Below are 23,661 nucleotides of genomic sequence, written 5' to 3'. Positions count from 1 at the left end.
AATTTCTCACACAGCGTGCTTTGCAGTTCACAGGGCACTTTTATATGTGCTCTCCTGTTTTTGAAGGAAGAACCGACAATATATAACAGCAGGGGTGAGAGGGTCTGTGATCACCCTCAAGTGTACAGCTAAGTGATTGGCTAACACAGGGGGCAACAAACTACAATCACAGGCCAAATCCTGTTGCTGGATAGCTCGTGTTTCTCCCACCACATTTTAAATGGTGGGAGAAAAATCAAAAGAATAATATTTTATGACGTGAAATTATATGAAATTCAGATTTTGGTGTCTCCCATAAATAAAGTTTTTGGGGACACAGCTATAGCCATATGTTGTTGTTTTTTTTTCTTTATCCTCACCCGAGGATATTTTTTGTTTTTTGTTCAGTATGAGTGGGAGGGAGAGAGGAAGAGAGAGAGAAACATCGACATGAAAGGGACACATCGAGTGGTTGCCACCCGCACGACCCAACCAGGGCCGGGGACAAACTGCAACCGAGGTACATGCCCTTAGTGGGAACCGAACCTGGGTCTCTCTGGACTGCAGACCGACACTCTAACTGCTGAGCCAAACTGGCCAGGGCTACAGCCATATGTTTATATGTGGGCTGTGCTCCTTTCACGCACAGTCTGCAAAGCCCCAAATACTTACTATCTGGCTCTTCAGAAAAGGGAGTGCTGACCTCTGGGTTAAGAGAACAGTGCAATTGACTAGGAATTGGAAACTGAAGGAGAGGTGTAGCTCAGATGGAAAAGAGATTTTTTAGTGAATCTTAGTGTCCATAGAATATAAAAAGTTGAGAAAGCTGGAGCTATTTTTATGTCAAAAAGGATGTGAGTTTATAAGGTAGGGCTGGCTGAGGAGAACTTTGGCTAAACATTTTTTATTTAGGTAGACTGAAGCACCATACCATTTTTGCCTTGTGGCATTCTCTCTTCTAATAATTCATGTTTCTTTTTCTTTGGGGAATAGTAGGAGCTGTGTCAAAAACCTGAGTTTTGGTCTTGGATATGAAAGTGATAATCATTTCTCACAAGTAGCTTTGCTTTTGGGTGGTGATCCCATTATGAAAGTGAGTAGTAAAAATCGTTTGACTCCCTCTCCCAAAAGAATCAAGCAAAGGTAATTTTTAACTGATAAAAAGGAAATTCTAAATTCTCATTTGTTGATTTGAATTGAGGTGAGAAGTGGTATGAAAATGAAAAGTATTCTCTGATAGGACTGATTTGAATTTCAGAACAATCACCCATATTTATTTCTCATCAACTTCTACAGCAGGCAAAGGTGCCAGTGGATTGAATTCTTCACCGCAGTTCACTTAATTCTCAATTCCTTTCTTAAATCAAGGGGCTGGTCTCATTCTTATTGCTGCTTTGCTTCCAATTAATGGAAGTTTATTAAAAGAAAACACTATATAATTCATCAAGCTGATCATTATGCTTTTTTATATCTATTGAAATAAGTATGAACCTAAATTCACACCAATCATAAGATACGGTGAGAACCCTGTGTAAGGCTATAAAATTCTCTCCAGTCTAGAAAGTGCATACATACTCTGTATTACACATCTGGATAAGAGTTTGTTCATTGAATTTACCTGTTGTAAGTAAGAATGAAATTATGATATTTAGGGTTATATCAATTTGACATTTTTGAAAAAAAAAAAAAATGTAGTTCAGTTTTCATTCAAGAATTGAACCACCTGAGTTTTTTCCCTCCAGGTTGACTGTATAAGAATTTATACAAATATTCAATTAGACAAAATGTTGACACCTAATACTAACATGTCCTTTCATGGATTTGCTCCTTTTTGGTTTTCTACTTTAATAATAATGTAACTATATCAGAGAAGATTTAGAGAATAGAGAAAAGACACCAGTTAAATTACTTAAGTTTGCTCTAACAACCATGCTCATATTAGTGAATTTACTTCTAGTATTTTTTCCTAGGCATAGCAACATTTTAGCATTGTTGTATTAACAGCATATTTATTTATAGCTTTACATTTTTTATACTTTTGCATCTTCCTTTTCATTGTACATTTCAAAACTATTTCCCCATAGTCTTTATTTTCCATGACTGTACAGTTTGTTGTTGCGAGTTGGTTCTGCATAATTTAGTTGCCTTTCTTGTTGGTGCTCCTAGCCTTTTTCCATCCTAAATAATACATGGATTTTGGATTATTTTCTCATGACAGATTTTCCAGGAGTGGGATTACCAGATTAGGAGATAGGGAAGGTCTTAAAGATGAAGAAGGGATGTGGTTCTTGAGCCACTAGGCCATACAGTCTGACTCTCTTTACAACAGTAAAATTGTGAGGACTCTCATATTCTTTAGTAAGGAACTATGAAAAGGATTTTTGAAGCTTATTCCATAAGCACTAAAATCTTGTTTTATAAGTTAAAAAAAAGAATAGAGCTTTGTTGTTTCTTTTGCATTGTTCCACGTGATAGTTGCTGCTATCTTTTTATTTTAGCCTTTCTGTCAAATAATACACACACCTCAGACTCACAAGTGTGTGTTCCCCACTTAGGGCACACTTTGGCTCTCTCCACCTCTCTAGTTACTCAATCTTCACTAATTTCCATCACTATTTTATTTTTTTTTTAATTAAACAGGAAAGAGCCAGACTCCTCAGAGGTCAGTCTGTTCAACAAGTGGGACCCCAGGGCCTTCTGTATGTTCAGCAAAGAGAGCTTGCAGTGACCTCCCCAAAGGATGGTAGGTTAGGAAGCAGTGAATTGGGCAGTATCCCAAAAGGCTATTGGATATTTTATTTTATTTCTTTTTTAAACAGGCTCCATCTCCATTCTGGGTTCTGATGATGCCACCACTTGTCACATTGTGGTCCTGAGGCACACAGGTATGGCGAGAGAGATGAAGGAAATCATTATTTAAACTGACCTAAGTTTGGGACCATGAATTTCTTGATTGGAGTGTCCTGGTGTCCTATTTGAGGCCTGACTCTGCTTACCTTTTCTCTGGTCTGCATGGTATCTCCCTGTTGCCCTGGTCAGAATGGGTTGGTTGGGGCAGCACGGTTTCTGTTTTTTCTTACAGGCTATTCAAAGTTGAGGCGGTCCAAATGGACAGGAGTAGGCTTGGCTTGCCTACTGAGTTCTCGTCGGGAATAACATGAGTCATTTCACCCTTGTTCTTTAGGTAATGGGGCTACCTGCTTGACACATTGTGATGGAACCGACACCAAAGCTGAGGTCCCCTTGATCATGAACTCCATAAAATCCTTTTCTGACCACGCTCAAGGTGGAAGGTGAGCTCCATACTATTGTGTTTTGTGATGTCGGGAACTTTGCACCCCTGTGTAGGGGAAATAGCTCTGAAAACTATTGCAAACATAAAATGTCACTACCACAGTGTCTGTCTTGTTCCTCCTGGAGCATAGCTTGGCACAGCACGGCCCATTGTCAGTAGTTGTTGAGCGAATGAATGGGTGATGGGTACAGGCCAGGAAACAGTGCTGGATCGTAAATGGAAGGTTTGACCTTGCACACGTAGTTTTATTTTTAGTAGTTTATTTTTATTATGTTCATATATCAAACATTGCTTTGTTATACCTCAGATGTGATCTTCCTTTCCCTTCCACTTTCCCTTCCCCTTCCCCCCCTTCCTTCCTTCCTTCCGCAATTATTTATTGAAAGCTTCCTATGAGCAAGAACTTGTTACAGGTGCCAAGGACATAGCAGCAGACAGAGTAGACCAAACCTGCCCCCATGGTGTTTGTATTGTAAAGCAAGGAGCCATTCAGTCAACAAAGTAGGATGTGAAATAGTAGACAGGACTGTGGAGAAAAACAAAGCAGGGAAGAAACGGGGGATGGCTGAGAGGCTAGAGGGTCCAGCTCTAAGTGTCAGTACATCAGTGATTTCACAAGGATTCCTTACAAGAGCTGGTGTTTGATGTGGCCGTCCATCAAAATATCTAACCCGCCCGCTGGTTATAGGGAGTGTAACCGCCTCTATTTCACAGCTGCTGACACTGACTCAAGTGACCTGGAGTCATACAGCTAGTTAGTGGTAGGCCCATGAGACAGGTTTGACTTGTGCTTGCACCCCTGTCCCCTCTTCTTTCTATCTCAGCAAGCAGACTTCGAAGGCTTTGTTCTCATTTTACTTGAAGCCTAGTGTAGCCATTGAATGAACTAGTCCATTCATAAACAAGTACTAAGCATCCAAAGGATTTTTAAAAAGCCTCTCAGAGTTACACTAGTACAACACAGATATTTTATTTTTATTAAAATTTTTTTTCTTTTTTATTGATTTTAGAGAGAGAGGAAGAGAGAGGGAGAGAGATAGAAAGATCGATGAGAGAGGACATTGATTGGCTGCCTCCTGCATGCCCCCCACTGGGGATTGGGTCTACAACCTGGGCATGTGCCCCAACAGAATCGAACTGGCGACTTCCTGGTGCACGGGTCGATGCTCAACCACTGAGCAACACTGGCTGGGCCAGACTTTTCTTTTTTTTTTTTTATCCTCACCCAAGGACATTTTTGCATGTATCTTCAGATAGAGCGGGAGGGAGAGAGGGAGAAAGAGAGAGAGAGAAATATCGATGTGAGATACATCGAGTAGTTGCCACTCACACGACCCCAACCAGGGCCGGGGACAAACTGCAACCGAGGTACGTGCCCTTAGCGGGAACCGAACCTGGGCCTCTCTGGTCCACGGGCCGACACTCTAACTGCTGAGCCAAACTGGCCAGGGCCAGACTTTTCATTTTAATGTCCCCCCTCAGATTCCTTAGCTGGATCTGGCCAGAGGCCCAACTCCATGCTTCTCAGAACACAGTTGTGAGGTGTCCCTGGTCTGCTCACGGAACTGACTTGGTCACTCTCGAAGGTTTGCTGCAACATGGAGTCCAGTGTCAAGCATAGCCATGGTGATCATGGCTCCTCTTTAAATGTTTATTATTAGGCCACTTGATGCTTTGCTCTGTGTTGGTTACTTAGAGATTCCAGTTCATTCCTCATATCTGTGTGAAGTATGGCTGCACTTTCCAAAGCACTAGTCCTCAGGTTGTTATAGGCTGTGGACAGGTGGTGAGCAGACAAAGTGGGAAACACAGGGCTAAACAGTTAGCTTGTTTTTTATTCACCTGTCAGACTTCTTACGGCTTTTCTTTGCTAGTGTGTGTTGTGACTGCTAGTGAGGAGTTACAGTAGGTAAGATTTCCCCAAGTTATTTAACTTCAAGAATGAGTTTTTCTGTCTCATGCAGCTAACGTTCAGGGGGACACAGTGGATAAGCATGTGGGATGGAGATGATCATTCCTGTCTCTCCAGGAGAGGTGGGCATGAGAGGAGACAGCATTTCAGTCCTTCACAAAAACAGGCTATAGTCAGTGTAAGCTGTCTTCCTTCTCCTTCCTCTACCTGTTCCTCTTAGGCGAAGACACTGAAGAGGTTTTCGGAGGTATCCTTCTTTGGGTGGTAAATAGTGATAGAGTCATATACTTCCTGAGCAGAGTTCCTCACCTCTCCATTGAGGCGGCATCGTATTCGTGGTAAGATAGAAATGTGCTTAGCCATCAGGGTTCCTAGGCAGGGTCCCCAGAAGCTTGCTGGGCCTTGGCAGCCTTACCATTTACCCCAGGGAGCCACACAGGTATCTTCTGTGTGCTTCATGGCATGGGCAAGGCCCCAGAAGTGCTGCTGTAGAGCATGGGTTCACAGCAGCTGAGAACTACCACCATTCAGAGCAAACCCAGTGCACAGTCGCTGCCTTGTGCTGGCCTCTGACCACCATACCATCTCTTTGCCAGGCTGGAAGTACACCTCGTGGGCGGCTTCAGTGACGATAGGCAGTTGTCACAAAAACTTACTCATCAACTTCTTAGTAAGTTCACTGTTTTTCCCCAAAATTTGTTAAAAATTTGTACCTATTTTTGCTTGGATAAAAGTCCCAGTGAGGACACAACTTAAGAGGGGCACACCTTCCTGGAGTGACATAAACTGCTCAGCTTGGAGTCCTACATAAAGACTGAACAGCATACATCTAAATTTTTTAGGGGCTAAGGGGATGGGACAAAATTTTCTTTTAAAATAGCAGTTGATGTACTCCAACATAATAAACGCTCTGAATTATGTAGAAACAGAACCACCCTCCGGGCAGAAATATCTATTTTTAATCTGTAGAAAATGAAGCCACTTATACCATTTTTTTCCTACTCAACGAGCAAGGATTTAAAAAAAAAACCACTACATTGTTCTCTGTTAATTAACCATGAGGCAGTGAGGTAACATAGTCACACAGTACTGGAATATACATTGTTGGTACAACCTGTTGGGAAAGCAATTTGGTGGCATGGTGAAGTCTTAAAAAGGTTCATATCCTTTGACCCAGTAATTCCCCTTCTGGGAATCTGTTCTAAGAAAATAATCTGAAGTGTGCACAGAATTTATGCCCAAAGATGGGCAGTAGAACATTTACAAGAGGAAATAATCTAATGTTCATTAGTAGAGGAATGGTTATGTAGCTGTTAAAAAACAGTGCTTATGAAGAGGTTTGAATTCCATGGGAAAATACCTATGAACAAAAAAATCAGGATATAAAATTATCTACACACTGTGAGCTTAGCTGTGCACAGACGTATAGCATACACAGCATATTAATTGGGATTATGGGCATTAAAAACTCATATATTTCTACCATTAAAAACCTATTATTCCTTATAGTCTCCTGTATTTTTCAAATTTTTGCATTGGTCCAAGTTTTTATGACTCTGATAATCAGGAAAAAAGGTTTTAGAAGGAAAAAGAGTAAAAAAATCTATGAGACAGTTTATCCCCCACAAAGCTCTCAGAATGGAAGAGACATGGAAAGCCTTGGTCAGCGTTTCCGCTGGGCTCGAGGCTTGGAACATGGCCATCACCTGGCAGGCAGGGTTCCGAGGCATCAGTTCCCGCAGATCTGGCCTTCGATAGGCCAGGTTGTGGTCGAAAGGGTAGTAGAACAGAGATGGCTCAGCTGTCTTCCGTCCCTCCAGCACCTTCTACACTTGTTCAGCATATGTTTTGCAAATTAAAAGAATTTTTTTGACATCCAGTTTTAAAATTCTAATTTAGGTGAATTTGACAGACAAGAAGATGACATTCACTTAATGACACTGTGTGTGACGGGTAAGTTCTGCCACCTTTCCCAAAACAAAGCTGTAGGTTTCAGGACCATTATGCCTTAAAGCAGGTCCCAGCATCAGTACCTCAGTCATGGAAGACACAATTTGCACTGCTTTGCTGATTTCTGTCCTGCTTTCCCCATCTGCTGGAATGGCTCCCCTCCCTCCCAGTGTCCAAATCCTGCTCAGCCTCAGCTGAGATGCTGACCCGCTCCAGTGCCACTCATCTTTCCTTCCCTGGGACTGTCAGAAGCCTCCTCTGAACTCCTGGGCAGGAGAAGGGCCCAGACTGGGGGGGACAGACCTGCAGATGGCTGGAAGCCACTAACTGGAAGTAGCAGCCTGTACAGTATAAACCTGTGTGCTTTGGGACTCAGCAAGGGAAACGGGAAAACTGTCCCTTTCACTGTTTCCCCCTCTTTTGCAGTGGGCGCTTTTTGGCCTCTAGTTTACAAAATGAAAGCAATTATTTAGTTTTCTTAAAAATTAGATCTTAAAAACATTTTTTTTTTATTTGTTAGAATTAAATGACCGGGAAGAAAATGAAAACCACTTTCCAATCATTTATGGCATTGGTGAGTAGTGTGTGTGAGGGTTGGAGGCTGGCCGCACGTCGACAAGGCAGGCTCCAGTTACAGGCTGATTCTGTGAACTAGTGAGCCCACTGATGTCAGGATGTCAGAGCCTTAGGTTCCTCTGTGTGTTTGCTGGGGGACCCTGGGCAAGTAGCTTATCTTCTCTAAGTATTAATTACAAAAGAGTATATGTCCACATTCTAAGACGGAAGAGAAAACCAGATGGTGCCACCAGTAATGGGAGTGTCAGTGGCTCTTTGCTCTCCTGAGCGGCCAGCTGTGCTGTTCTCCAGCCAGGGTGCCCAGGGGCTGGAATGGGGCATGATACTTTTCTTATACGTAGGGAACCAAGTAAGATTTTGATTGAGAACAAAGATCCTACAAAGGGAAGTAAAATGATCAGATTAGAGAAAATCCAGAAACTTCTACCTTCCTGTGATGGTCCCTAAGACTCCTGAGGATATAATAGGATGAAATTGCTGTATGCAGAGGGCTTCTACCATGTCTGTATTCATGTATTTAGCTGAGTGGAGGGTACACAGGTGGGCATTATTTTGTCTCTGTAACTTTGTATATATCTGAAATGTGGAGTAAAATTTGAAAACAAAATTACCAGACTTGGCCCCAATCACAAGCCACCCCTTTACCCCCAGCTATTTGCAGAGATGTTGAGTCACAGGGCTGACCAGGAAGGCCTTGCCACACACCTGCCTGAAGAGACAGAGTGCCTTCCCTGTGGGGCCAGCTCTTGGCTTGGAACAGTCTAACTGACCTAGTTCAGCTCAAGCCTCAGCCATTTTGAGTGAGATATTCCACTAAGACATTGCATTTTCCCTTTCCAGGAAGATGGAAGCTACAGGCACTTAAGAGTAATTTTGTTCAGTTTCCATTCTATTCTGTATTTGAGAGAGTTTTATCCATGTTTTATTATGTACGGTGGGAGAACTGTAAGCCTTTCCATGTTTGTCTCTTGTGAACTCAGAGTCATCCTGTCGTCCCTCACAGCTGTCAACGTGAAAACTGCTGAGATTTACAGAGCTTCCTTCCAAGATCGCGGTCCAGAGGAGGAGCTGCGCGCTGCACGAGCTTTAACAGGAGGACCAGTGAGTCTGGAATCATCTTTGTGTTAAGAGGTTAAGGGGAAAAAGGGCATCAAATTCCAAAGCCTTACAGACCATAGAAATGAAAAGTTCATCAACTTTTTTAAAGCTGTAAATTAGCCCTGGCCGGTTCGGCTCAGCGGTTAGAGCGTCGGCCTGCGGTCTGGAGAGACCCGGGTTCGGTTCCCGCTAAGGGCACGTACTTCGGTTGCAGTTTGTCCCCGGCCCCGGTTGGTCGTGCGGGTGGCAGCCACTCGATGTGTCCCTTCACATCGATGTTTCTCTCTCTCTCTCCCTTCCTCTCTCTCCCTCCCACTCTATCTGTACAAAAAATAGAAAAATATTCTCGGGTGAGGAAAAAAAAAAAAAAGCTGTAAATTAATCAGGGAACATCACACACACACACGAGTATGTGTCTGTCTGTTCCTCTCTTCTTCTCTCTCAGTGCTTTTAAATTATAAGCTCAAGATCCCAAATCCCTGCCTGGAAGGTGTAGGGGAAGTAATGTGAACCCCTAGGATCCAATCCAAAGAGAAGGAACCCCTTTCACTTTAAGAACTTTACCTGTATAGTTCCTACAAAGAATGAGCCGGGAAGGGGGAAGGAGAGGCTTCCCCTTCTGTACTTCGGATCACATACTCCTTTGGATCAAGTAACTAAAGAGCAGCCTGCTGGAATGAATTATCAAAAAACTAATCCAAACAGTTTAAAAGTCTAGCCCTGGCCGGTTTGGCTCAGCGGTTAGAGCGTCGGCCTGCGGTCCAGAGAGACCCGGGTTCAGTCCCTGCTAAGGGTGCGTACCTTGGTTGCAGTTTGTCCCCGGCCCTGGTTGGGTCGTGTGGGTGGCAGCCGCTTGATGTGTCCCTTTCATGTCGATGTTTCTCTCTCTCTCCCCCTCCCACTCTATCTGAACAAAAAATGTCCTCGGGTTAGGATTAAAAAAAAAACCAGTTTAAAAGTCTGATTGCCTTAAGGGTGCTTTTTAATGAAATAACATTTTAAAAGTTAGAAAAATAAAAACCCAAGATTGACATGCCCTTTGAGGAATGGGTGAAAGAATCCTTTAAAAATGTGGCATGAAAAAATAGAAACCGCATTCAGAGCACCCAAAAGAGATCTGCTCACTCATGAAATGCTGACACTTTCACTGGAAAATAATGTTTACTGAGTGACCTGTTTTGCCAACCCATTAACATTTTTAGGGTTCCTTTTAGGTACATAATAATTGCCTTGATTTGGCTAATATTCAGAATACAGTTCAATCTCAATAACCAAAATCGAACATTGCTGGTTGAGAATGACCACTGACAAATTTGAGAATTCAGGGAGTTGATCATTTGGCAAATTAGCACTTTTACAAATTGTTTTTCCTTTCTTTTGATGGAGCAACAGGCATTATGTAAAGTTGCTGGGTAACTTAGCTGCTGAGGTATACGTAACAAGGCAGTGTTATATGTAGCCATGAGGAATGCAGACTTCCTGGGTTTGAGGCCCAGCTCTGGTGGTTACTGGGAATTTGACTGTGGTCTATGTGCCCCGTGTCTCTGAGCCTCAGGTTTTCAACCAAAATGGGACAAATGCCATCCGCATGCAGGATTGTTGTCGAGATTAAACAGAATAATATATGTTACCCACAAAGTACAGTACCAGACAGTTGGAAGTATTCAGTATGCAGCAGCTTTTGTTATTAGGAGACAAAACTGTAAAGAGCTTATCATTCAGGTAAATGCCTTCACTGCTAGACTACACTAGAGGTGTGCTTTAATGGTAGGGTTTGTGAAGCTGATAGCATTCCTTAAATTCTATCCTTGAAATGTTCTTTTTCAGATGATTAGTATTTACGATGCAAAGACAGAACAACTTCGTATAGGACCGTATTCCTGGATGCCATTTCCACATGTGGATTTCTGGTTGCAGCAAGATGATAAGCAAATACTAGAGGTGAGAATTTACAGGTTGGGCAAATCTTAACTCTCTGGACCCTGGTTTCCTCATCTGTAAGAAAAAAAGGCGTTTAGACTCAATAATAGCTGCTTTTCCTTCACTGGGTAGTAGTTATTTTTAGGATGCCACTGACAGACCACTTGCATAGGTGAAGCAGTAGGCAACCGACTGCTTTTTTTGTATTAACCCAGTACACCTCAGTTCTTATGTAATTCTACAGTTTACATATATATATATATTGTACATAGTGATCCGAGAACATCCTGATTAATGTTTAAGGAACACAAGGATATTTGACATCTTATCAAAGCAGGGAACAGAGCAAGGTTATTCTCTCATGCCTCAATATCTTGTTTTTCCAGAACCTTTCCACTTCACCTCTGGCTGAGCCCCCCCACTTTGTTGAACATATTAGAACAACCTTGATGTTTATTAAAAAATACCCATCTCCAAAAAATACACTATTTCCTGGAAATAAAGCTCTACTCTACAAAAAAAATGAAGATGGCTTATGGGAAAAGGTCTCTTCTCCAGAAAGCTAAAAATAGGAATTACCAAAGAAAGCAACTTTTTGAAGTGACAGAGACCACTGATGGGGGTTGGACAGAATATGAATTTGGAATCTACATCTGTCGAGTCTTAGTGTCTTTCAAATGACTTTCAAAATAAAATCTTATTTTGGCAAAGGCATTTGTTTACTTTTTGCTTTGCTAAAAAGCTGACATTCAGCATTTCCTTTTTGGTTAGTAATAACGGGCAGAGGAGACCACCTGCTCAATATTCTATGACAGCTATTTCAGTTACATAGGTAAGTATTTCTAATTCTAAAAAATTAGTGAATAAAGGAAAAATTCTAATTGAGTCTGCTTTAAAAACAATATTTAAAATGCAATGAACCTTAAAAAAATAAAATAAAATGCAATGAAATTCAGTGAGAATTTATATATCTCACAGAAGGTTTTTTTTTGGCCTCAAAATATTTTAGAAGCATCAAATCCAAAACAGATATAAATATACTTCTAGATGAATGAGATGAAAGGCTCAGAAAGACAAACAGGGTTTGATCTTACTGTCCTGATTATATAGTTGTCTCTAAAATAAACTTCCATGACAATAAATTTAGTCTGAGTGTTATACAAAACCACTGATAAATCTGTTCTTTTAGTGTTTAAGGTCATTAAAATGCCCAAATTGTGATTATTATGCAAATTTTATATTTTAGAAATCTTTATTTTCTGAAGTTGCTCTCTATCCAAAAAGAAGTCATTATGCCCAATTAATATAGTAAGATTTATGAACTGAACTCACTGGTAACAATTTCAAGAACCTTTATTGAAACCAACATTCAAATAGTATCTTAAGGGTGAAATTCTGTTTCAGCAAAACCAATTTAACAATTCCAAATATAAAAAACCACTTAAAATTAATCTTGTGAAAGGTGATAATTTCCCCTTCCCCCATTTTATCTGCTATACTTCATTGCACCAAATAAACAGGGAAGACTTTGTTTAATCATCTGCACCAAAAGACAAAAAAAAAAAAAAAAAGAAAGAAAAGGAAAATTGCACTTTAACAAGTGCCAAATGTCAGACATCACATCAAATCAGAGTGTAATTACAGGCTTACTGTGGTATAACTAAGGATCCCAATACTACAGTCCACAAACCCAATGTGAATTCCCACTGTCTTGAGGTGTCTCAAGTCTGACGGCTGGACTGGAAGGCACAGGGGCCAGAGCCTATGTTAAGTGAAGGGGTGCTGTCCTTCTGGAAAAGTAGAGATGGACAGTCATCACAGGCTAACTTCCAGTTATTTCATCAGTAGTCTGGATTGGATTGGTCAGCCTGAGAAAGGTTACTTTTTGGTTCTTGTTTCTGTGTTGGGCCTAAAGGGGTGAGCTGCTAGTGGAACAGAAGCTATGGAAGCTCCCATGTGAAACAGGTCAAAGGTATACTTATTTTAGAATTTAAATTTAACTGGGTGCTACCCAGAAATATTTAATATTAGGCTCTTAAGAGTAGCATCTATTGAGTTTTCAGATATTAAACATAGAAATGAGCACAGTCTGTTCTTTTGTGCCAATTTAAAAGCTTTACCAGCATTTAAAAATATACATATATAAATATATGGTCAAGAAGACTCTTTACAGTTACTCTTAGTAGATGAGTCCTTTAATTTGTTTACAAGTAGTATATAAAGGGAGAAATGGATTTGTGGCAGAGGAAAGAGACAGAATCACTGCCCAGGCTACCTTGATAGCCTGCCACAGCTTGAGTGAACACAGTCCTTACTTACGTCTTCAGGGAAAGCAGCAGTGGGGATGGCAGGAGAGGGCTCTGACATTCTTATTTACAATCTTGTTGAAACCTATTCTCCTTTAAGCCAACACAATCCAGTTGTATACTGCAACCTGATCAAACTAAACACCAACTAAAATAGATGGCAAAGAAAACTCTCTCTGCACTAGTACAGCAGAGAACCCAGAGTTCTGAAGAAAGCGGTCTTACCAAAAAGTTATTATGTGTAATCTAATAACTTATGCTTATGTTTACAAGATAAAAGCAAATATTTCAAGTGGCAGACACTTGACATTCTGAGTATTCTTTGTGAATAAAAAGTGTTTACGGTAACTTGGGAGAAAACATACTATTACAATTGAGTAGACAGAAATAACAGTTGTTGTTCTCTATACCCATAAAATTAGACAAATCAGTTACCTGCCTAGAAAGCCTGGCTTTCAGGCACATATTTGTGCCAAAATCCAGTTAAACACAAATAACAGCAATTTCTCTTGTATTAGCATGTGGCACAGGTCACATTTTCAGTATAACTTTATCTTCCATGACACAATATTCAGTACAGTCTGAACCAAACACTGAATTTTATCTTAATCTTTCTGGTTCTTCTACCTGTGGGCAGTCATCTTCTGGGCCCTGAGCTCTGTTCTGGAAGGCTCCAGTCTGATCAGCTTCGTGAGGGGTGGGAGCCCCTGGGTGTTGCTCAGGGCTGTTAGCCTCCAGGGCCTCTTGTTCCAGCCCACCGGACAGGTGCTCCATTTTTTCTAAGTCTTCAATGTGGCTGACTGAGCTGGTCTCACTTAGCGCATCTGAACCTCTGAGGGACCTTTTAAAAGGCTTCTGGCCTAGAGAAACATGGGATGAACAGCACTGAAAGTTCCATACAGGACACTTCTGCAACAAAGCTCTCTGTGCAACAAGAGATTGCTTTAGTAAATCCAGCAGAAATCCCTGGAATTACTGGCTCTGAAGCATTAGAGTGATGAGGCAAGAAAAGGGAGTTGGATAATGGACTAACACACTCCCAAGGCTGAGAACTTTGGAGGTCATTCGTGGGAAGTGCAGGTGAGTAAACACCAGGTTAAACATGATGCCAGCTCTCAAGACCCTAACTTTCCCCTCTGGAGTGCTACAGAGGTATTCCTGCGAGGCTGAAGCCCAAGGCTACTGGAATGGTTACTTAAAGGGACAGCTGGTCTTAATTGAAGAAAGATAGGACTTTGGGTTAAAGACCATGAAAACAAAGGAATGCAAATAACCAAATGGAAAACCATTATATGATGCAAAAGTCTATTTTCCCAAGAGTAATACAACCCATTTTCATTTTTTTAAAATATATTTTTAAAAGTTGATGTTAGAGATATTGACGTGAGAGCAGAACATCGATCGGCTGCCTCCTGCATGCCCCCTACCGGGGATCAAGCCCATAACTCAGGCATGGAAATTGAACTGGCAACCTCTTGGTGCATGGGATGACACTCAACCAACTGAGCCACAGTGGTCAGGGCCAACCTGTTTTCTTTAGTGTGAATGAACTCACACATGCAGACGTAATGTACCTGGAAGTCTCTGTTTAGTGCGAGTGCCTGAGGGCGTCTGAGGCGGTGTTACTCCTGTATCTTGTACTTTGTACACATACGTGTGTTCTGTGGACTCCAGAGAGCCTGCCAGGAACAGAAAGAGGGATGGGTAGCACAGTCTGCCCTAGGAGATGCTCTCACTCAGCCTTGTTCCCTGCTGAGCTTCCCCAAGCCATGCAGCCTTGCACAGACTGGGTACTCCTGAACCATGCCAAGAGCTGGAGAAAGCCATCTCACAGCTATGCTCACGAGTCCTGGCCCTGCTAGGGTGTTTCATCCTTATCTCCCCAGGTATCCTGTGTACATGTGAAACAGCCGGCAATGTGGCCCACCTACACATGCCTGGAAAGCCAGGCCCAAGTGGGAAAGACTCTAACTTCTCCCTTGGAGTGCTTTAGCAACAAGGAATGGATGTCTCTGCTAAAAGCTGAGGCATGATGTGTTAAAAGTCAGATTATCTATTTGTCATATGACAATGGAGTCATCATTTCCTGGGGAAGGGACACAGGAAGGGGCCCTTGGTAACAGGAAAGGAGGGGTTCTATAGTTGGATATCATCTTCCCCAAACCCCAGCAACTGGTAATTCTTGCTGGTTTGAAATCAAATGGCCCAGTGCTATGGACCATAGTCTTTTAATTGTCCCTTTGCCTTTTGCTGAGCAAAACACTAATGAGGACTGCCATATTAACACTGAACCAAAATGCCCAGTCTTGAGGGTTTGAACAGCTGAGTGAACATGTTCTTGTTGGATTCCAGGAAGAGAGAGGCCTGCTAAGGGCAATGCATATGTGCTTTCATGCCATTTCAGCAGCGGGGGAGGGAGAGGGAGATGAGAAAGTCACAGGAGCAGGCAGATTCCTGGCACAGTACCCAGGATAAAGCCTGGGACGCACACAAGGCTTTTCAGCATGAGCGTGGGATCGCAGAGCATTTGGTCAAAACTCTCAAGGTACATGAAATCTGGGAGGAGCCTACTAGTCCTACCTGCTGTTAAGTTAAACGTTCTTCCCTTCTGTGAAGGCTGGACTGGAGAAAACCAATTCAGCACGGATCCTACCACTGGGATCTGCCGTAACACCCCCTGCAAAACATAACATTGCTCAACATCACCTTGTCCAGCCTGGCTCCCAGCCTGAGCCGCTCTGCAAACTTACCTCTTCCAGAAGGCGCTCCTCATTGGCCTTTTGCAGTTGAACCTGAGCTTCCTGAATTCCTTTCCGAACCACTTCTGTCATGTTTTCCAGAAGCTGTGTTAAGACCAAGAAAAGCATTACTTGTCATCTAAACTTATTGCCCGGGGCCTACAATAACTATTAACACAGAACTGGGGACATTTTTCAAAGGTTTGTTAGTAAATGGAATTCTGCACTTTAAAATGTCAGTGTAAAAATAAAACAGAAAAATCAAACAGAACAGGATAAAATGCTCAAGGAGGCCTAGGCAGACATACCTTGGTGACCAACCTCATAGCCAGGGAACAGAGAGAAATTACTGTTTCTATGATTTGAAAGTCAGATCAATAGAAAATAGACACATAGCTCCACATATATGGAAATGGAGTCAGCAGTGATATAGTCCAGTTTGGAAGAAGCTGCAAGAAGTCCACCCAAGAATGAATAAAGCTGGCTCCTCAGCCTCATTTCAAACATCCTTCTCTTCCCCACCCCTACCAAAAGTGAAACATGCGACACACATTTCTGTCTCCTCTCAGATAAGTCCTGTTTTCGTCCATTTTCTCTCCTTTTGAGTGATTTCTAGTGACCCCAATCTCTGGTTTGAAGAACCAACTTAAAGTCTCACACCTGCTCCTCCATGCCAACTGGCCAACAGGAGCAGGTCTATTGCTGATGGAAGTTCCAGTTATCAGAAACATCTTTCTCATTCAGCCTCAGGACCCAGCTACAACCAGGAAGTCTTCTGTGTCTTTGGCAGGCAGTGTAAATGCATCTTCCTCAATGCTCAGCCACCCCTAACTTCCACTGCATAGCATTTACCACCTCACTTGGTTATATGTATCTCTTTCCCCACTGGCTTGTGAGTTCCCTGAGGGCAGGGACCATGTCAAACCCACTTGGCATTCCCGGTGCCTGGCACAATGCCTAATTCATAGCAAGTCTTTAAAAAATTTTTGGGAGCCTGGCTGGTGTGGCTCAGTGGTTGAGCGACGGCCCATGCACCAAGAGGTCGCCAGTTTGATTCCCGGTCAGGGCATATGCCCAGGTTATAGGCCTGATCCCCATGTAGGAGGCGGTCAATCGATGTTCTCTCTCATCAATGTCTCTCTCTCTCTCTCCATTCCTTTCTCTAACATCAATGATGAAAAAAAATAAAAACTCTAAAAAAAAAACTTTTGGGGAAAGATCTAATGAACAGACATTTGTGACTCTAGCTGGTTGCCCAGGCAAAACCCAGAAAGGGAATGAGATGCTCATTAGTCTTACAGACCCTTGAGTTTTCCTCAATTTCTCGGGCTGTGACCGCAATGGTCTCCACTAGTTCAGAAACATCTATGTCGTCACGTGCCATGCCAATGTAAATACAGCTCTTCATACTTTTATACTCAGGGCCTGTGGGAAGAAACAACAGACCAATTTGGTTACTTGCCATGTATCAGACATGGCACTGCCTTTCTGTACAACAGCATGTAGCACAAAGGAGCCCCCCTGAGGGGCGGGGATAGTGGTTCTAATGGGGCGACAGGAAGCCCAGAGAGGCTGCAGAATGGGAAAGGAGCTATCTCACCCCCTATAGGAAGAACTAAACCAACATTTCCTTGCCCTGGCCGGTTTGGCTCAGCGGTTAGAGCGTCGGCCTGCGGTCCTGAGAGACCCGGGTTCGGTTCCCGCTAAGGGCATGTACCTCGGTTGCAGTTTGTCCCCGGCCCTGGTTGGTCGTGCGGGTGGCAGCCACTCGATGTGTCCCTTCACGTCGATGTTTCTCTCTCTCTCTCTGTTCCTCTCTCTCCCTCCCACTCTACCTGAACAAAAAAATGGAAAAATGTCCTCGGGTGAGGATAAAAAAAAAAACAACAAAACATTTCCTTAAGGAGATAGAGCCTGTTTTCTCTTAATTAAGACAGTCAGAAATGTCCTTGCAAAGTTCACAGTTGACTTATAAAAATAGTAATTACCCATTTTAAATGTAAGGTCAGATTCCAGTTCGTTTAACTTTTTCAGGAGTCCAGTGTGGATTTTTTCCCCTTCTGGATCCAATTTCAAACTGTTCTTATCATCATTAGCATGTTCATACCTATAAACAACATCAAACAACAGTATTTAAATCTAGAATATCAAATGTCTCTTCAGACACAGGATTACAGGGAGAGTTACAAGCTACAGGAGTTTACCAAGAATGTGGAATGAAGCAAATGGGCAAAGGAGCCACTCAGGGTTCCAAAGTCAAAATGTCTAAAGGAAAGGCCAAGTCTGTAAGTGCGTGAAATTAAGAGAGGACAAGGTCTGGAAGTCTCATTCTTTGTGATTAAAAAAAGGAGGTGTTCCTCGTCCTGAAAGGAGATGGAAAGCAGCTACGGGAAGGGCAGACAGCACAATGACTACAGAGGACACAGGAGTTTGCTCTACTGGGGAACTAAGCCCTTTTTCTCACACGCAGGAACCATCTACCACCTGTCAGTACCTGTACACACCTCCCAGCGCCTGGAGCTGGCACAGAAAGCACACACAGCAACTCCTACTGCACTCAGTACAGTGGTGGGCCCGTCACCTGCTGCATGTGCTTTAAAAATTTTTTTTTCTTTATTGATTTTATAGAGAAGAAGGGAGAGATGGAAACATCGATGAGAGAGAACATCAATTGGCCATCTCCTGCATGCCCCCTACTGGGGATCTGGCCCACAACCTGGGCATGTGCCCTGATCAGGAATCGAACTGGTGACCTCTTGGTGCATGGGCTGATGCTCAACCACTGAGCCACACCGGCCAGGCCTGCATGTGCTTTTGTAAGTGTCCAGAACATCTAGTTGAATATTCATTAGACATGTATACAGTGACTAACATATTCATCTGAGATTTTTAAGTTGGTTCATAAAATGACCAGGGTCTTTATTTAGCAAAGAGAATTTAAAATCAGGCAGCAAGCCAAAACCATACCTGACAACCCCTATTCCAGGCCAGTTAGGGTCATCAACGTGTAAGAGGCCGGCTGTTCCTGTCACTTCCTGCTTGAACTCCTCTCGAAGCTGTAGTGTGCAGGTCAGGACCGGCAGCCTGCTTTGTATACAGGCTACGAGCTGATCCACGTCCTCTCCCTGAGTTCCTAAAACTGAAAACATTCAGACGTTAGAGAAATGCTTAAGGAACAGGTAAAAATGAGAAGGCAGGGCTCCCACTTCCTTTACCACAAAGGCCAAAAGCTCCAGGTGCATCCAATTAGCTGGAGCAAAGGAGCTAAAAAAAAAAAGAAAAAAGAAAAAGCTACTAAACCTACTTATGGAAGAATCTGGTGTTGAGAATTAATATACTCAGTTCCTCCAAGTTTATTTTCTTACAAAGACAGAATCAACTTGTTTGACTTACACAAAAATCGGATTCTTCCCACAGAAAAATTCTGATTAAGTCACGTTATAAAACATCCAATTGCAGGTTAAAAACAAAGAGGCAACTATACAATTCTTTCTATACATTAACATCTTGGAAAGAAAGAGATTTTGGCCCCTGTTTGTGGTAGGGAGGCAGGAAGGGCAGGATGATGAAGACAGAACTAAGTCACTTCTGAAGGTCAGAGCCCAAGAGGTCTCAGGGCTGCAGGGATCCAGGAGTCTTGGCACCATCCCTACTCCCTCACTTCTGTCCAGTGGAATTCTGCACATGATCACATTAAGCCTCAGTACATGCTGCCTTGGGGTCCTCAGCTCGCTCAGCCAGTTTTTAAAATTTTAATTTTATTATTTTTGCTATAGATGTTTCCCCCCAACATTGACACCCTCCTCCCCATTCCGCCCCCCCTCCAGCATTACTGTTTATGACCATGGTTACACACACATGCATATAAGTTCTGTGGTTTATCTCCCCACCCCCAACCCCCTCTTCTGAGGTTTGTTTGTACCCTACTTCTATGTCTCGGTCTATTTTGTTCATCAGCTTGTTTTGTTTATTATATTCCACAAATAAGTGAGATCATGTAATATTTATCTTTCTCTGATTGGCTTTTTTTGCTTAGGATAATACTCTCCAGGTCCCTCCATGTCGTCCCAAAGGATAAAAGATCTTTCTTTCTAACAGCTGCATAGTATTCCATTGTGTACATGTACCACAGCTTTTTTATACACTCATCTATTGATGGACACTTGGGTTGTTTCCAGATCTTAGCGACTGTAAAGAGTGCTGCTATGAACACAGGGGTGCATGTATTTTTTCTGATTTCAGGCTTCTTAGGGTATATTCCTAGAAGTGGGATCACTGTGTCAAATGGCAGTTCAATTTTTAATTTTTTGAGGAAACATCATATTGTTTTCCATAGTGGCTGCACCAGTCTGCATTCCCACCAGCAGTGTACCAGAGTCCCCTTTTCTCTACACCCTTGCCAGCACTTATTGTTTGATGATTTGTTGATGGCAGCCATTCTGGCAGGTGTGAAGTGACAGTTGTTTTAATTTGCATCTCTTGTTGAGCACTTTTTCATCTCTTGGCCATTTGTATGTCCTTTTTGGAGAGGTGTCTATTTAGGTCCTCTGCCCATTTTTAATTGGTTTGTCTTCCTTTTGTTGAGTTGAACGAGTACTCTATATAGTTTAGAAATTAACCCCTTATCTGATGCATCATTGGCAATTACACTCTCCCATATAGTGGGTTCCCTTTCCATTTTGATAACTTGTTTCTTTGCTGTACAGAAGCTTTTTAGTTTGATGTAGTCCCATGTGTTCCTTTTTTACTTTGTTTCTCTTGCCTTAGGCGCTGTATCAGTGAAAATTCTGCTGCATGTGATGTCTAAAATTTTGTTGCCCACATTTTCTTCTAGGGTTTTTATGGATTCACAAGTCACATTTAAGTCTTTTATCCATTTTGAGTTTATTCTTATGTATGGTGTAAGTTGATGGTATAGTTTCATTTTTTTTTGTATTAACAGTCCAAATTTCCCAATATCATTTATTGAAGAAACTGTCTTTACTCCACTGTTTGCTCTTGCCACCTTTGTGAAATATTAATTGAGCATAATGTCTTGAGTTAATTTCTGGGTTCTCTGTTCTATTTATCTACATGCCTGTTCTCGTGCCAGTACCAGGCTGTTTTGACTATGGCTTTGTAGTATAACCTGATATCTGGTATTGTGATCCCTCCTACTTTGTTCTTTTTCAAGATTGCTGTGGCTATTCAGGGTCTTTTTTGGTTCCATATAAACTTTCGGAGTATTTGTTCTAGTTCTGTCAAATATGTCGGTATTTTGATGGGGATTGCATTGAATTTATAGATTGCTTTGGGTAATATGAACATTTTAATGATGTTAATTCTTCAAATCCATGAACGAGGTCTATGCTTCTACTTTTTAATATCTTGCTCTATTTCTTTTTTCAGTGACCTATAGTTTTCTGCAAATAGGTCCTTTACTTCTTTGGTTAGGTTTATTCCTAGGCATCTTAATTTTTTTTGCCAAAATAGTAAATGAGATTGCATTTTTAGTTTCTCTTTCTGTGAGTTCATTGTTGGTGTATAAGAATGCCGTTGATTTCTTGACATTAATTTCGTATCCTGCTATTTTGCTAAATTAATTAAATCAAGTAGATTTTTGATGGAGTCTTAGGGGTTTCTAGGTACAGTATCATGTCATCTGCAAATCATGAAAGTTTAACTTCTTCCTTTCCAGTTTGGATTCCTTTTGTTTTCTTCATGTCTAATTGCTGTGGCTAAGACTTCCAGTATTATGTTAAATAAGAGTGGCAAAAATGGCCATCCCTTATTCCTATTCTTAAGGGAAATGCTTGTAGTTTTTGCCCATTGAGTATGATATTGGCTGTAGGTTTTTCATATATGGGCCTTTATTGTGTCAAGATATGATCCCTCTATTCCCACATTGCTGAGCGCTTTTATCAGAAATGGGTGCTAGATTTTGTCAAATGCATTTTTAGTATCTATTAATATGATTATGATTTTTATCTCTCATTTTGTTTAAGTGATGTATCACATTTATTGATTTGCGAATACTGTACCAGCTTTGCATTCCTGGGATGAATCCCACATTATGGTGAATAATATTTTTGATGTATTGCTGGATCCAATTTGGTAATATTTTGTTAAGGATTTTGGCATCTGTGTTCATCAGGGATAGGCCTGTAGCTTTCTTTCTTTGTAGTGTCTTTACCTGGTTTTAAAATTAGAATTATGCTGGCCTCATAAAATGAGTTTGGAAGTCTTCTGTCTTCTTGGATTGTTTGGAATAGTTTGAGGAGAATGAGTGTTAGATCTTCTTTGAAAGTTTGGTACAACTCCCTGTGAAGCCATCTGGGCCTGGGCTTTTGTTTTCAGAAAGTTTCTTGATTACAACTTCAATTTCCTTAGTTGTTATCGGTCTGTTCAAATTTTCTATCTCTTCCCTGTTCAATTTTGGCAGACTGTGTGTTTCTAGGAATTTGTCCATTTTGCCTAGATTGTCCAATTTGTTGGCATATAATTGTTCATAGTATGTTTTAATGGTCCTGTGGTGTCAGCTGTTTCTTCTCTTTCTTTCTGATTTTTTTTTTTTTAATTTGGGTCCTCTCTTTTTGTTTCTTGGTGAGTCTGGCTAAGGGTTCATCAATCTTGTTTATCTTTTCAAAGAACTAGCTCTTTGTTTCACTGATTTTTTTTTTTTTTTTTTTTTACCCTCACCCGAGGACATTTTTCCATTTTTTGTTCAGAGAGAGCGGGAGGGAGAGAGAGGAAGAGAGAGAGAGAGAGAAACATCGATGTGAAGGGACACATCGAGTGGCTGCCACCCGCACGACCAACCAGGGCCGGGGACAAACTGCAACCGAGGTACGTGCCCTTAGCGGGAACCGAACCCGGGTCTCTCTGTACCGCAGGCCGACTCTCCAACCGCTGAGCCAAACCGGCCAGGGCTGTTTCACTGATCTTTTGAATTATTTTTATTTTTTTAGTTTCTATGTTGTTTATTTCTGCGCTGACCTTTACTATTTCTTTCCTTCTACTTGCTCTGGGGTTTTCTTTTTGTTTACTTTCTAGTTCTTGAAGTTGTAGGGTTAGAAAGTCAATTAGGAATTTTTCTTGTTTTGAGGTAGGCCTATAGTGCTATGAACTTCCCTCTCAGGACTGCTTTTGCTGCATCCCATAGATTTTGTATTGTTGTGTGTTAATTTTCATTGGTTTCCAGGAAGTTTTTAATTTTTTCCTTAATCTCCTTGGTAACCCATTAGTTGATTAATAACATGCTATTTAGCCTCCATGTATTTAAATGTTTTTATTGTAATTGATTTCTAGTTTCATGCCATTGTAATCTGAGAAGATGCTTGATATAATTTCAATCTTCTTGAATTTGTGGAGACTTACTTTGTGTTCTAACATGTGGTCTATCTTTGAGAATGTCCTGTGTGCACTTGAGAAAAATTATATTCTGCAGCTTTGGGGTGAAATGTTCTGTAAATATCAATTAAGTCCAACTGATCTAGTTCGTCATTTAAGGACCCTGTGTCCTTGTTAATTTTTTGTGCAGAATATCTATCCAGTGGTAAAAAATATGGAACGCTTCATGAATTTGCATATCACCCTTGTGCAGGGGCCATGCTAATTTTCTCTGTATTGTTCCAATTTTAGTATATGTGCTGCTGAAGAGAGCACTGGCTCTTCCAGTTTTAAAGACCAAGCCTCTGAGGCTTGGGTAAGGACTCCGCACAGCAGGAGCAAAGACTCCTAAAGAATCCTGAGGCCATCAGCCATCTTCACAATAGCTTTCCTCTGCAGGACTTATGCCTAAACTCCCCTCCTCTGATTTTTTTGAGAAAATATCTTTCCCAAAATGTTGAAAATATCTCATGAAAAACCACCAAACATTTTCTGAAAATGTTTAAATCATCTCAATAA

The 23,661-nt window shown here is 41.6% G+C and overlaps 2 protein-coding genes and 1 non-coding gene across 8 annotated transcripts in view; 1 reads left to right on the top strand and 2 right to left on the bottom strand.

Moving 5' to 3' along the window:
• The window catches only part of NTAN1 (N-terminal asparagine amidase), a 27,680-nt gene extending 4,019 nt beyond the window's left edge, over nucleotides 1–23,661 (top strand). The window contains exons 2-10 of one of the 4 annotated variants that reach the window (XM_036279519.1): nucleotides 2,620–2,722; nucleotides 2,799–2,864; nucleotides 3,164–3,272; nucleotides 5,783–5,856; nucleotides 7,086–7,139; nucleotides 7,657–7,710; nucleotides 8,716–8,813; nucleotides 10,638–10,751; nucleotides 23,395–23,661. In XM_036279519.1, the coding sequence (XP_036135412.1) occupies nucleotides 2,620–2,722; nucleotides 2,799–2,864; nucleotides 3,164–3,272; nucleotides 5,783–5,856; nucleotides 7,086–7,139; nucleotides 7,657–7,710; nucleotides 8,716–8,813; nucleotides 10,638–10,751; nucleotides 23,395–23,409 (687 nt within the window). In that variant the 3' untranslated portion in view covers nucleotides 23,410–23,661. Of the gene's footprint in view, nucleotides 1–2,619; nucleotides 2,723–2,798; nucleotides 2,865–3,163; nucleotides 3,273–5,782; nucleotides 5,857–7,085; nucleotides 7,140–7,656; nucleotides 7,711–8,715; nucleotides 8,814–10,637; nucleotides 10,752–11,116; nucleotides 11,461–23,394 lie in introns of those variants that run through there. The other 3 variants (XM_036279518.1, XM_036279520.1, XM_036279521.1) reach the window with 3 other exon arrangements.
• Nucleotides 10,746–23,661, bottom strand: part of PDXDC1 (pyridoxal dependent decarboxylase domain containing 1) — a 63,635-nt gene continuing 50,719 nt past the window's right edge. For 2 of the 3 annotated variants that reach the window (XM_036279513.1, XM_036279512.1), the window contains exons 17-24: nucleotides 18,742–18,913; nucleotides 17,763–17,881; nucleotides 17,078–17,199; nucleotides 15,787–15,879; nucleotides 15,617–15,713; nucleotides 14,611–14,715; nucleotides 13,664–13,896; nucleotides 10,746–10,805 (exon numbers count right to left, since the gene is read on the bottom strand). In XM_036279513.1, coding sequence (XP_036135406.1) covers nucleotides 10,746–10,805; nucleotides 13,664–13,896; nucleotides 14,611–14,715; nucleotides 15,617–15,713; nucleotides 15,787–15,879; nucleotides 17,078–17,199; nucleotides 17,763–17,881; nucleotides 18,742–18,913 — 1,001 coding nt within the window. Of the gene's footprint in view, nucleotides 10,806–13,663; nucleotides 13,897–14,610; nucleotides 14,716–15,616; nucleotides 15,714–15,786; nucleotides 15,880–17,077; nucleotides 17,200–17,762; nucleotides 17,882–18,741; nucleotides 18,914–23,661 lie in introns of those variants that run through there. The other variant, XM_036279514.1, reaches the window with a different exon arrangement.
• Nucleotides 23,312–23,418, bottom strand: LOC118642934. Its single transcript, XR_004961843.1, has one exon. It is a non-coding gene; the product is annotated as a U6 spliceosomal RNA (small nuclear RNA).

Source organism: Molossus molossus, unplaced genomic scaffold (genome assembly GCF_014108415.1).
Source record: "Molossus molossus isolate mMolMol1 unplaced genomic scaffold, mMolMol1.p scaffold_m16_p_3, whole genome shotgun sequence".
Taxonomy (NCBI): Eukaryota; Metazoa; Chordata; class Mammalia; order Chiroptera; family Molossidae; genus Molossus; species Molossus molossus.
This window is presented reverse-complemented; position numbering and strand designations above follow the sequence as displayed.